Raw genomic sequence first — 13,892 nt, 5'->3', positions numbered from 1 at the left:
TCCAACTTCGTAGTCTGGAAAGCTAGGATCTTGTCCATTCTAGACAGGTATTGCATCAAGCACTTTGCCTTGAAAACGATGGCGATCCCAGTTGACCCAGCTGAAAATGAGAAGTATGAGGAGGCAATGGCCAAGGCAAATTGCATCATCCTTAATGGAGTCAAGAATCATGTGGTGCCACATATTGCTGAGAAGGAGACGGCAAATGAGATATGGGAGGCCCTGAAGAAATTGTACCAGCATACTTCCATGCAAAGGAAGATGTTACTTGAAAATCAGTTGCGGTCATACCAGATGCAGAAGGGAGAGCAGATAGATGTCTTCCTCGGTGGATTGAAGGAGATCAGTGATCAGCTGACTTCCATAGGGGCCACGTCGGATCAGAACCTGATGGTGAGGACCGCATTGAACACAGTCTGAGAGGATTGGGAGGTATTTGTCAGAGCATACTGGGCAAGCCGAGCCTTCCAGATTGGGAGGAACTGTGGGCGGCTCTTCGTCAAGTAGAGATCAGAAGGGCGACGAAAGCAAGGAGTAGCAGAAAACGGGTCAGAATCAAGAAGGAGGAAGAAGAAGATGCAGCTCTTGTATCTACGGGAAAGCAGGAGAAGAGAAAGAAGAAGGACCTCTCCAAGGTCAAATGCTTCCATTGTGGGGAACTGGGTCACTATGCGAACCAGTGTCCTAGGAGAAGAGCAAGGGAGAGGCTTCTGAGACCAAGGCAGCGCCAGCAAAGGCGGAGAAAGAATTGGAGACAAATGACGACTGTGCCATGAGTGCTCATGCGCCACTTGAGAGGAAGTGGGGAGACATCGAGCTGTAGTCAGACGGACTACAGATAATGAGGGGTAGGATCCTTGAAGTAGCCAACCTCTTGGATTATACCTTGCTATGGGAGCCCCGAAAAGAAGTAGCAGAACTGGCGAATGTCGGTAGAGACGGATGCAGATGGAGTGACAGAGGGTGCTACAGTGCAGGAGTCTCGGGACAGCGTGAGGCAACAGTGCGAGATGCATGGAGTTGTTGCAGCAACGCAGAGGTCAGTAGAGGGAGCACTTGTCAGCGACAGAGGGAGCTTCAACATCAGGAGTGTTTCTAGCCTGACAAAGATGTCAAAGTTGGGAGGATCAGTTACTTACTTCTCAGTAACTGAGTTGCAGTGCAGCGGTTAGCAGTGGCAGTGCTATGGGTAGCATGATGCAGCATGATGAGAGGGGATGCAGTGCAGATGCAGCAGTGGCAGTGGCAGGGCCATGGGCAGCAGCACGGATGCAGAAGTAGCTGCCATAGAGATGCAACAGTGGCAGTGGTAGGGCCATGTGCAACAATGCAGAGGATGTTGGGCAGGGAGGCCTAGCATTAGCACAGGGACCGATGTTGGATGATCAAGGTGATACTCAATGAGGAGTATTACTAGAGCACAATCCTCGCTAAGAGGGAGTGTTTATTTGGGGTAGCATCGAATGTGCTCTAGCCACGAAAATTGGTGGAGAGGCTAAAACACATGAGATATCTAAGACCCGGAAATGGTTTGGGTAGAATCTAACCAATTTGGGAGATATAAAATAATTAATATTTTTAATGGAGCTCCTAAGTCTAAGCTTAGGAAAAATAAAATATTAATGGGTATTAATATAAAACTGGCTTAGAATGGTCCAAAAGTCATGGATCAAGGCAAATCTAATCTTAGTCGTTGATTAGAGATTTAATCTCGGTCGTTGATGGACCAACAAGAAAAGTATAAGAGGAGGCTTGAGGGTCAGTTGGAGAACACACCAAGAGAGATCAAGAACTCAATTTTCTGGGGTACAGTTTGCTGAGGAAATTGAGTGAGTGATCAAAGTTGCAGCTGAGGGGCAATTGAATACATAGCTAAGAGGCAGAGTTAGTACCGGGAGGATCAGCAGAGAAGTTGGGTGAGGTTGACACAGAGTCAGCTAGAGGCCACGCCGAGCCAACCAGAGGCCACGTAGAGCCAACGAGGAGTTGCGCAAATCCAGAAAGGGCCAGCGTGTGAGACGCAGAGGCTGATGCAGAGCCTAAAAAGGCTGACGCTGGGCCAGAGAGACTAACGTTGGGCTAGAGAGGCTGATGCAGGGCCTAGAGGCAGCGCTGGGAGATTTTTCGTGGGACACACTGGAGCTGGAGAGCTGGATAGGGTGACGCAGTCCCTATCAGAGTGACGTAGAGCAGCAGCAGCTGCATTGTTGCTGCGGGATCATTCATCCCATGATTTAGCTGGAATATCTATCTCCGACTAAGTGGTACTACTGCCAAGGGCATTCCCTGTTAAGTGAGCGATTTATGGCTCTCAGATTGTATTCTGAAACTGCATAATAATAAAACCCTGTGAATAGCTGCACTGGTTTTCCCGCATTGGGTTTTTCCGGGGACATTAGTCCAAAAACAACGGTGTCACTTGTGTGCTTGTTTACTTTCAGTTGATGATCTGTATGTGTTGATACTATACTTGTATTTATTTTCAGTATTTACATGTTAAATAACTTGTTAAGTAATTGAACAAGTAGGAAGAAATAAATCAGAAAGTGTAGGAAGAATTTCTAATGGGTTAAATTTAGAAATACCAACATTGTTGTCTGGAAAATGGACTGTCTGAGCCTCCGGGCTCCCACTCCGGCTTCTGGCACTGAATCACTGCTTCTCCCCAGCAAAATACGACTTCCCCTCTAAAGCACTGTGTTGCCTCTCTGCTCTGCGCTGCCTCTCTATGGAACTCTTTGTCTCTCTCCTATGCACTCACCATACTGGAAAATCTTCCTCCTGGCCATATTATCCCTACCCCTCTCTCACTGCTTCGATCTTAATGAATCACCTCTGGCAACACACAACTGTTACTCTAAAGATCGGTTTCCCAGCAAAATCAAATTCCTTGGTGTCTCTAGTGTGTTCTCCAACCCCTATCGAATTTCTTCTTATAATCTCTCGTTAAGACATCAACAGCCAAGATTGAAACATAATCGATATCTAAGATTAACTAGAACTCGATCCATGTCTTCTTCTAGAAGATTCTCACAATGACTTAATTAATACCCTTTAATTAATTAGTTTTCCTAAGTTTAGACTTAGGCACCATTAAAAAAAGATTAATTATTTTAATTAAGTTGTCTCTAGGTGGAATTTCCAGAAACGGTTTCTGGGTTTTGGACAATACATGTATTCTAGCCTCTCCACCAAATTTCGTGGCTAGAACACAACCGATGCTACAAAACTAACACTCCCTCTTAGCGAGGAATGTGTTCTCTCGCTGCAACCCACTGAAGCAACACCCTGTCTCTGCACCACCTCCTGTCACCGTTCACGCTACTATGTTTGGTTGTTGCTGCCCACCAACTACTACACAACTCTAATAAATGTTGCATTCGTGTTACTGTTGGCCCTACTAAACTGCTACCATCACTACAACTCCCTCTCCATCTGTTGCTACTGCGACTACAACATCTGCAACTGAAAAGCATCCAGAATACTAAATCAACTGTGATCAGTATAATGCATCTGTCACCCAAGTCCTAGCTACTGCTAGACTCTGCGCTATCACTGAAGCCTCTACGTTGTAGCTGATTCTGCTCTGTGCCATCTACACTGTTGCCAACTCTGCACTACGTTGCCCAGTGTCTGACCTACTACTAGCTACTACATCTATCACTCTAGCACATGACTGCACCAACTGCCACTGATCCATCCTGCTACTGCATGTTTTGGGCTCCTGTATTAAAGTATTGATTCATGAGGGGGACCTCCTCAAGAATCTTGCCAATCCTGTAGCTCTCTGGGGCTACAAAACCAAATCACCCCACTTCACTCTTGGAGGTATCTCGGTGTGTTGATTTGGGGTAGCATCGGATGTGCTCTAGCCTTGAAAATTGGTGGAGAGGCTAAAGCAAATGAGATCTCCAAGACACATAAATGGTTTGGGCAGAATCTAACCAGTTTGAAGATATTAAAATAATTAATTTTTAATGGAGTTCCTAAGTCTAAACTTAGGAAAAATAAAATATTAAGAATCGTCCAAAAGTCATGGATCAAGCCAAATCTAATCTTATCCGTTGATTAGGGATTTAATCTCGCCCATTGATGGACCAACGAGAAAAGTATAAGAGGAGGCTTGAGGGTCAGTGGGAGAATACACTGAGAGAGATCAAGAACTCGATTTTCTGGGGCAAGGTTCGCTGAGGAAATTGAGTGAAGTGATCTGAGTTGCAACTGAGGGGCAGTGAATACATAGCAGAGAGGCAGAGTTAGTACTAGGAGGATCAACACAGAAGCCAGGAGAGGTTGCCGCAAAGGCAGCTAGAGGCCACATAAAGACAACCAGAGGCCACGCAGAGGTAGACGGAGCTGCATAGAGCCAGAGAGAGCTAGCGTGTGACACGCAGAGCCCCAAAAGGGCTGACGCTGGGCCAAAAATGCTGACACAGGCCCTAGAGGAAGCGCTGGGAGATTTGCATGGGACAGATTGGAGCTGGAGAGCTGGATAGGGTGACAGTCCCTATCAGGGTGACGCAGAGCAACAGGATCTGCAGTGTTGCTTTGGGATCGTTCATCCAGTGATTTAGTCGGAATATCTGTCTCCAATTGAGAGGTACTACTGCCAAGGGCATTCTCTGTTGGGTGAGCCATTTCTGGCACCCAGGTTGTATTCTGAAAACTGCATAATAATAAAACCCTCTGAATAGTTGCATCAGTTTTCCCGCATTGGGTTTTTTCCAGGGACATTAATCCAAAAACAACGGTGTCACTTGTGTGCTTGTTTCTTTCAGTTGATGATCTGTATGTGTTGATATTGTAATTGTGTTTATTTTCAGTATTTACATGGTAAATAACTTGTTAAGTAATTGAACAAATAGGAAGAAATAAATCAGATTGTACAGGAAGAATTTCTAACGGTAAAACTTAGAAATTCCAACATGGTATCAGAGCGTGGTTGCAGATCACAGGATAATTGAAGGCATCAGTCGAGCAGAGCAGCAACAACAGAAACAGATGTCCCGAGTTATAGAAGTTGTTCCTAGCAGTAAACAGCAAGGAAGGGGTGACACATAGAGATTGCATCATCAGTTCGAGCTAGGAGGAGGATCAGTGTTGAGGCAGAGAGGAGAAGACCTGACCTATGCAGTGCCTGGTCATCTTTCTCTATCAGGAAGGAGCGACGCTGTGGCCAAGAGGTGCAGATTTTGCCAGTGTCGAGATTGCGCAGAGCCTAGAGGCTCTAACCTTCAAATTGTTGGGGCATAGGAGGTTGTGGGTAAGTCGCGGAGTAAAGCTGGTGGGGTATTGTGGTCAGAACAGTACCTAACAGGGCAAGTCCAAAGAGGAGGGAGTTGTTGTTGAGGATTTCTAGCCAAGAAATCCAGATCAGTGGTGCACGTGCACAAACGATTAGAGTGGGGCATCTCGACATTGGCAGAGGGGTTTCTAGAAGGTAAATCGGGGCTCAAAAGGAGTCAAACCGAGAACTTCCAGACGGGAAGTTGAGAGACTCGAAAGAGTCGAAAGAGGAGCATCGAAATGGCAGTGAATGGGCTAAGAGATCAGGAGAGACTAGACGAAGCTTCAAACTTCGTAGTCTGGAAGGCCAGGATCTTGTCCATTCTAGACAAATATCACATCAAACACTTCACCTTGAAAACAATAGCGATCCCAGTTGACCCGACTCAAAATGAGAAGTACAAGGCGGCAATGGCCACGACTAAGTGCATCATTCTTGACAGGGTCAATGATCTTATGGTACCACATAATGCCGAAAAGGGCAAGGCAAATGAGATGGGGGATGTATCAGCATACTTCCGTGCAGAGGAAGATGCTTCTAGAAAACCAGTTGCGGTCATACCAGATGCAGAGGGGAGAGTAGATAGATATCTTCCTTGGGCGATTGATAGAGATCCGGGACAAGTTGACTTCCATAGGGGCCACGCCGGATGAGGAGATGTTGGTGAGGACCACATTGAACGCAGTCTCAGAGGATTGGGAGATATTTGTCTAGCGCTTTCTAGGCAGGGCAAGCCTTCCGGATTGGGAGGAACTATGGACGGCTCTTCGTCAAGAAGAGATCAGACGGCTGACCAAGGCGGGAAGCAGCGGCAGGGGGGTCAGATCCAAAAAGGAGGAAGAGCAGGATGTTGCCCTAGCATCTATGGGAAAGTAGGAAAAATGAAAGAAAAAGGACCTCTCCAAGGTCAAATGCTTCCATTGTGGGGAACTAGGTCATTATGCGAACCATTGTGACGATTGTGCCATGAGCGCTCATGTGCCACTTGATAAGAAGTGGGGAGACATCGAGCTGTAGTCAGGAGCACTACAGGGGATATGGGGTAGGATCCTTGAGGTACCCAACCTCTTAGATTATGCTTTGCTACAGGAGCCCCGAAGAGGAGTAGTAGGACTAACAGATGTCGGTAGGGACGGATGCGAATGGAGCGATAGAGGGTGCTACAGTAAAGGAGTCTCGAGACAACGTGAGGTAGCAATGCGAGATGCATGGAGTTGTTGCAGTAGCGTTGAGTTCAGTAGAGGGAGCACTTGTCAGCGACAAAGGGAGCTTCAGCATCGGGAGTGTTTCTAGCCTAATAGAGATGTCAGAATTGGGAGGATCAATTACTTACTTCTCAGTAACTGAGTTGCAGTGCAGCAGTTAGCAGTGGCAATGCTATGGGCAGCATCATGAGAGGGGATGCAGCAGTGGCAGTGGTCAGGCCATGGGCAGAGCACGGATGCAAAGGGAGTTGTCGTACGGATGCAATAGTGGCAGTGGCAGGGCCATGGGTAGCAGTACATGATGCAGCAGTGCAGAGGATGTTGGGCAGGGAGGCCTACCATCAACACAGGGACCGATGCTCGATGATCAGGGTGATACTCAATAAAGAGTATTACAAGAGCACAATCCTCGCTAAGAGGGAGGTGTTGATTTTGGGTAGCATCGGATGTGATCTAGCCTTGAAAATTGGTGGAGAGGCTAAACCACATGAGATTTCCAAGACCCAAAAATGGTTTGGGCAGAATCTAACCAGTTTGGAAGATATTAAAATAATTAATATTTTTAATGGAGTTCCTAAGTCTAAACTTAGGAAAAATAAAATATTAATGTGAATTAATATAAAATTGGGTTAGAATGGTCCAAAAGTCATGGATCAAGCCAAATCTAATCTTAGCTATTGATTAGAGATTTAATCTCAGCCGTTGATGGACCAACGAGAAAAGTATAAGAGGAGGCTTGAGGGTCAATTAGAGAATACATTGAGAGAGATCAAGAACTCAATTTTCTGGGGCAGGGTTTGCTGAGAAAATTGAGTGAAGTGATCTGAGTTGCAGATGAGGGGCAGTGAATACATAGTAGAGAGGTAGAGTTAGTACTGGGAGGATCAGCGCAGAATCCGGGAGAGGTTGACGCAAAGCCAGCTAGAGGCCACACAAAGACAACCAGAGGCCACACAGAGGCAGCCAGGAGCTACGCAGAGCCAGAGAGGGCCAGCGTGTGAGACACAGAGGCTCCGGAGGCTGACACAGAGCCCCGAGAGGTTGACACTGGGCCAGATAGGCTGACGTTGGGCCAGAAAGGCTGACGCAGGCCCTAGAGGTAGTGCTGGGAGATTTTCATGTGGTAGATTGGCACTGGAGAGCTAGATAGGGTGACGCAGTCCCTATCAGGGTGACGTAGAGCAGCAGGAGTTGCAGTGTTGCTTTGGGATCGTTCATCCGATGATTTAGCCGAAATATCTGTCTCCGAATATATGTCTCTGACTGAGAGGTACTAGAGTTGAGGGCATTCTCTCTTGGGTGAGCGATTTCTGGCACCCACGTTGTATTTTGAAAACTACATAATAATAAAACCCTTTGAATAGCTGCATGAGTTTTCCCGCATTGGGTTTTTCCGAGGACATTAGTCCAAAAACAACGCTGTCACTTGTGTGCTTGTTTCTTTCAGTTGATGATCTGTATGTGTTGATATTGTACTTGTATTTATTTTCAGTATTTACATGGTAAATAACTTGTTAAATAATTGAACAAGTAGGAAGAAATAAATCAAATAGTACAGGAAGAATTTCTAATGGTAAAACTTAGAAATTCCAGCATGGTGATCATGGCAAACTCTTCCTCCAATCTGGAGGACAGCCTGTCGATCTCAGTAGATGAAGCTTGTTGATCCTGCTTCTCCTCCTTGCCCTTCTTTTTGAGAGGACATTGAGTGTTGTAGTGGCCAAGCTCACCACATCTGAAACATTTGACCTTGGAAATGTCCTTCATCTTCCTGCTGCCCCTTTGGTGTGAGGGCCACATCCTCCTCTTCGTTTAGTTGTTTCGTCCCACTGTTGTTGCTGCCAATAATGGTGGTCTTCACCAAATCTCACCTCATCTCCCCCTGCCATAGATCAACCCACATACGATCGCAGTCTAGCAACTTTTCTCTACCCAGAATACTTTGGATGAAGACCTACCATTCTTCGAAAACGTCGTTGAGAGCAAACCGCACCAATTCTATAGGCTAAGGCATTGACCCTACTGCAGACAATTGGAATCGAATATCATGAAGCCTAGTTAGGAAGGGGTTTATGCGCTCCCCTTTCTGCATCCTTGTGCATCTCAGCTTCTCCTCAAGATACATCTTCCGCTACTCGAAAGATCCCTCGTATAGCGTAGCAAGTAGTACCTCCCACATCTTTCAGGCAGTATCTTTGCCAGCTATGTGAGACACCACGTGATCTCAAACCCCATCGAGAATCATCATCTTTGCTTTCGCCATCTCCTTCTTGTAGGCATTTAGCGAATCTGCATCTGTGGGTACAACTACCACATTATCAATGTAAGCTTTGAAATCATACTCATCTAAAACACAGGAAATTCTTGCCTTCCAGATCACATTGTTGGAGGTTTCGTCCAATCAATCCTGATCTCTCAGCCCTGTTGATGCCATCTCTGCAAAAACGTCGAATTCCTCCTCTTCTCCTTTGCACAGCTACTGACTGGCTTTTCGCACTCCCTACTAGAGTGGTCAAATCTGCTCACAACTACTGCTGCTTTGCTAGAAAAAATCGAACTTTTGGCCTAGAATTCGCTTGAGAAAAGAATTCCCTCAGTGTGCTCTTTCTTCCTCCTGATGCTATTTTACACTAGCAAACTGCTACAAAATAACTGCGTCCCAGCTGAAGATCTGCTCTGCAAATAAAATATTGCATCTCCCTCTGCCTCTGGTAAGCTTTGATCTGGAAAATCTAATTTCTTTGTCAACTCTCTCAGAGAAATAAATTTTGCTCAAAAACTGACCCTCCTGGCCCAATGGACTGCACTGCCTCTGTGGGTTTCTAATTGCTACCTCTGCAGAGATTCAAAATTCCTCCTCCCTTATGCTACTGAACTCTTCGGCTTACGAACTGTGCTCCGATACCATGTGAAAATTTGGAAACCCTTAATCCTATTGTAACAACTAATTAAGTTTCTTCTATTTGTTAAATAATTTGAACAAATTATTTACTACATCCTACCGTAAATATCGAAATTAATACACTGCAACCTTCACAAATACAATACTGTGGAAGAAAAAGTAATGCTGGAAGAATAGATGCACACACACGCAAATAACACTGTTATTTTTGGACCAATGTCCCCGAAAAAACCCAACTTGGGAAAACCGCTGTAACAGCTGAGGGTTTTATTATTATGCAGTAGTAAATATGAGTACAAAACTATGGATGCTCAAATCTAGCAATCCATGCAGAGAAATAACTAGTAGAAGATCTAGTGAGAAAAATCTCACTTCCACCAGTGATCCGACACTGACCTTGGCTCAAGATGAGCTGCTCTCTTCTGCCTCTGAGCAGTCCCTATGCCAGCCTACGCAGTTCTGCTCCACACAACCTGGACCAACATCTCTCTCGCTAACTAATCAGTTGATGTTTGGAAAATGGACTCTCCTGGCCTCTGGGCTCCCAGTCCGGCTTCTGGAACTGAATCACTACTTCTCCCCAGAAAAATACGGCTTCCCCTCTGAATCAATGCGTTGCCTCTGTGTAGAACTCTCTGTCTCTTTGCTATGCTCTCACCAGACTGGAAAATCTTCCTCCTGGCCTTACTATCCCTGCCCCTTTCTCACTTCTTCGATCTTAATGAATCACCTCTAGCAACACACAACTACTGCTTTGAAGATCGATTTCCCAACAAAATCGAATTCCTTGGTGTCTCCAGTGTGTTCTCCAACCCCCATCGAATTTCTTCTTATAATCTCTTGTGGAGGCATCAACGGCCAAGATTAAAACATAATCAATGGCTAAGATTAACTAGAACTCGATCCATGTCTTCTTCTCGAAGATTTTCACCATGACTTAATTAATAACCTTTAATTAATCAGTTTTCCTAAGTTTAGACTTAGGCAACATTAAAAAAACATTAGTTATTTTAATTAAGTTGTCTCTAGGTGGAATTTCCAGAAACGATTTCTGGGTTTTGGAGAATACATGTATTCTAGCCTCTCCACCAAATTTCATAGCTAGAACACAACCGATGCTACAAAAACTAACACTTCATTCAAGGGGAATGCATGAACAATGCAAATGGTAGAGGAAAGTAGCATATCATCGTAACTAAGCACTATATAGGGCTGCTGACTGGGTGCTTGTCCAAGATAGGAGAAAAGTTTTCTGATTCTCCTATAAGGTTATGCACTTTTGGTGTGTAACAGTTCCACTGATTGAGCTAACCCTTGGGGATTTTCCATCAGAGTTGCCATATAGTAGTGAAACAAAGAATAGTGTCCAGTCAGCAAAGAAAGGAAAACACTATTTTAAATTACATACCACCCCACAATGCATATTGCAATTATAAATGCCAAACTAGGCAAGAAAGACCCAAATTAAAGAAAAATTGTTCAATGCAAATAACATATATTAAGAGCAACAATGAAATTCAAAAGCGCCAATGTCATGATATTTCTTTTTATTTTTAATTTTGATTTTCCAGGTATAGTAACTATAACAATCTGAAACTATCAAAGAATATGCAACCAAAGCATGAAAGTAGCATCCCCACATTTCAGTACTGAAAGCAGCCCAAACAAACAGAATGAAATACTGAAACTTGACAAGCATTCTATACCAGGATGCATGTAGTACCCCCCTGTTACTTGACAGCCACACTCTAGAAGGTGACCAGCCAATGTTCCTTGTGCAAGTTCTTTCCAGTTATTCCAATTCCAACCAAGCTCATATACCTGCAAAGCATAGTGAGCTAAGCTTATCTTCCATAAGAAACTTGCCATAAAAAAGCCCTTCACTTTCATTTAAAATATAAAAATGTTTCGACTCAGCTTTCCGTCCTCGATGTTCAAGGTTATGATATATGCCCTCTTTATTTTTATGTGATGTTCGTAATTTTATTATATCTTCTTTAAACATAAAATCACGGTTCACAAGAAAACAAGCTATAAACGGGGATATGAAACTATGTCAAGAAGGATGATAAAAGAAGTTAACAAGTTTAAGATATAGATGACAAAAGTTTTCAAACCCAAAAGCAAACAAACAGTTAAATTAAAGTAGTAAATTATTATGCAATGATTGGATTCTAGTTGGAACTAGCAATGATAAACTAGTTAAAAATTACTGTAACACAATAACATTATGGAGTCCTCTAAGGAAGGATGGGCTTTTGAAAAAATAAAAATTTAAGGAGTCTTTCTGAACTTTTACAAAGAGGACTTGTTAATAATTTTCCGACATTCAAGATATAGAAATTTCTAGTTCTAGGGCAATTAATGCAACATTAGAAATTTCAACTATTTTTTAGAGGTTTCTTGGATCTAGTTTGTGAATTTACAGTCTTAAGGCTGATATGGAATATAATAAAACAGCAGCAAAAACGAACAATATTTCACTTTTAACAACACCAATCCACTAGGCAATTCAAGAGAAAAGATATCAAACTTATATTACAAGTTTCAGCTGCCCTGTCGGGCATAATACAAATCTGAAAATCACTTTGTGACAGCAATAATTACAGCACTAAATTCTATCATATTGTCTTCAATATCAATGTTAGACCCTAAACAATTTTGGCTTAAATGTATGTCAATTCATGTAATGTCCCCAATTTCGTGAGCTTAGAGCCATTAATTCTGCTCCTCTAATTGTCCCCTTTAGGCTAGCAAGAAGGAAAATTATCTAGGAGACCAAAAGGAATTTGCCCAATTTTGATATTATTAAATAAAAGGGGTAAACTATAATTATTAATAAATCGGCAAAAAGTATTTTAATTAGAAGGGGGCAAAAAGTCAATTAGGACGAAAAAGTGACTTCTTCAATAAAATAAAATTAAAAGAAGATCTAGAAGCTTGGAGAAGACTCAATGAAAAATTATAAAAGGAGAGTGGAGCTCATTTGCTATTCATTCTATCCCATCATTTGTCATTGATATTATAGAGAATCTCAAGCAAGTTTCAACCTTGACGGTTTCAAGTGAAATTCTTACGCTAGTTTCGGTGGATCTCTTGCCACCCTAGCTAGTCTCCTTCGTTCTTCGATGGACATTATTGCCACCCTAGTTGAATCATCTTCCAGTATTATTCTTGATGATCTATCTCAGTTTGTTTCCAGAGAAACTACAGAATTGTGAAGAAAAGTTTGTTATTGCAGGAAGGCAAAGTTCTGTAGTGCAAGAGGTTGAAGTTTTCTAGTGCTACATTGTCCTTCAAGGGCCGATTAATTCTTCTCCAAAGAGGCCAAATATCCACTGCTAGGAGGGCCAAATTCTGAATAATCCATTAGCAAGGCCGTGTTATCTCAGTGCTGAAGAGAACAACTTGTGTTGAGATCAAATTATTGTTTCCAGGAGTGCTCGCACTGTTATTTTTGGTAGCATTGGAAGTGCTCTAGCCTTGAAAATTGGTGAAGAGGCTAAGGCACATGAGTTCTAAGGAACCCAGCAACCGTTTGGTGAAATTCCACCCGGATTGTATTTTATTAAAATAATTAATATTTTTAATGGAGTTCCTAAGTCTAAACTTACGGAAATTAAAATATTAATGTGTATTAATCAAAATATGGGTGAGAATGATCTAGAAGACGGATCAAGTCATGTTTTTATCTTAGCCGTTAATTAGAGACTTAATCTCGGTCGTTGAAGACTCAACATGAAGAGTATAAAATGGAGGCTTGGGATTCATTTGGAAACACACACAGAGAGATTGAGGAAATCGATTTTCTAAGGTGAGAAATTCTCAAGAAGAAAATTGATTAGGGAGATCTTGACGCTGAGGGGCAGAGAGAATCCGAGAGAAGGAATTTCTGGAAAATACAAAACAATCGAGAAAGATGACGCAGAGGTAGCGCAACAGTTGGGAGAGTTGATGCAGAGAAGTTGTCTATCACGCATAATCCAGAACTGTCGGAATAGCCGAAACTGTTGGTAACTGCCGGAACCACTAGGAACTGTTGGGAACTGCTGGAACAGCCAGGAGAGCTGACGCAGCAGGAAGAGAAGTTGATGCAAGGCTGACGCAGAGCCTGAAAGGTTGACGCAGGGCCTACATAGGGCCAGTACAGAAGTAGTCGGGGTTAGCCAGCGTTGTGCCGGATCAGCCGGAATTCTCCCGGCTGAAGTGAGGTAAAACTCAATTAGATTTTTTGCCAGTATTTTTCTCTGTAAAGGATTGCTAGATGAGCATCCTAGATTTGTATTCAGATATTTCTCCTGCATAATAATAAACCCTTATAACTGCTGCACCGGTTTTCTTGTGGACTATTGTGTCCAAAAATAAGTGTGTCCTATATATCTTGTTCCTTGCTCTGTTTTCTGTTTCATGAGATCAAATATTTAGTTAGTGTAGGTTGCAGAAGAGTAACTTGATGAATGTAATTTAAAAATCAAGTAGGTGAAGTAGATTCAGATTT

General features: G+C 43.1%; 1 protein-coding gene across 6 annotated transcripts in view; it reads right to left on the bottom strand.

The window, feature by feature from the left end:
- LOC149152008 (propionyl-CoA carboxylase) overlaps positions 1 to 13,892 on the bottom strand; it is a 522,038-nt gene that overhangs the window by 286,111 nt on the left and 222,035 nt on the right. For all 6 annotated transcript variants that reach the window (XM_089439612.1, XM_089439615.1, XM_089439611.1 and 3 more), the window contains one exon: positions 11,101 to 11,215. In XM_089439612.1, coding sequence (XP_089295738.1) covers positions 11,101 to 11,215 — 115 coding nt within the window. The remainder of the gene's footprint in view (positions 1 to 11,100; positions 11,216 to 13,892) is intronic.

The sequence above is a fragment of the Pinus tabuliformis genome, chromosome 9 (genome assembly GCF_031772625.1).
Source record: "Pinus tabuliformis cultivar Carrire ecotype Pingquan chromosome 9, CPIR1, whole genome shotgun sequence".
Lineage (NCBI taxonomy): Eukaryota > Viridiplantae > Streptophyta > Pinopsida > Pinales > Pinaceae > Pinus > Pinus tabuliformis.
The sequence above is the reverse complement of the archived record's forward strand: the minus strand, read 5'-3'. Positions and strand labels throughout refer to the sequence as shown.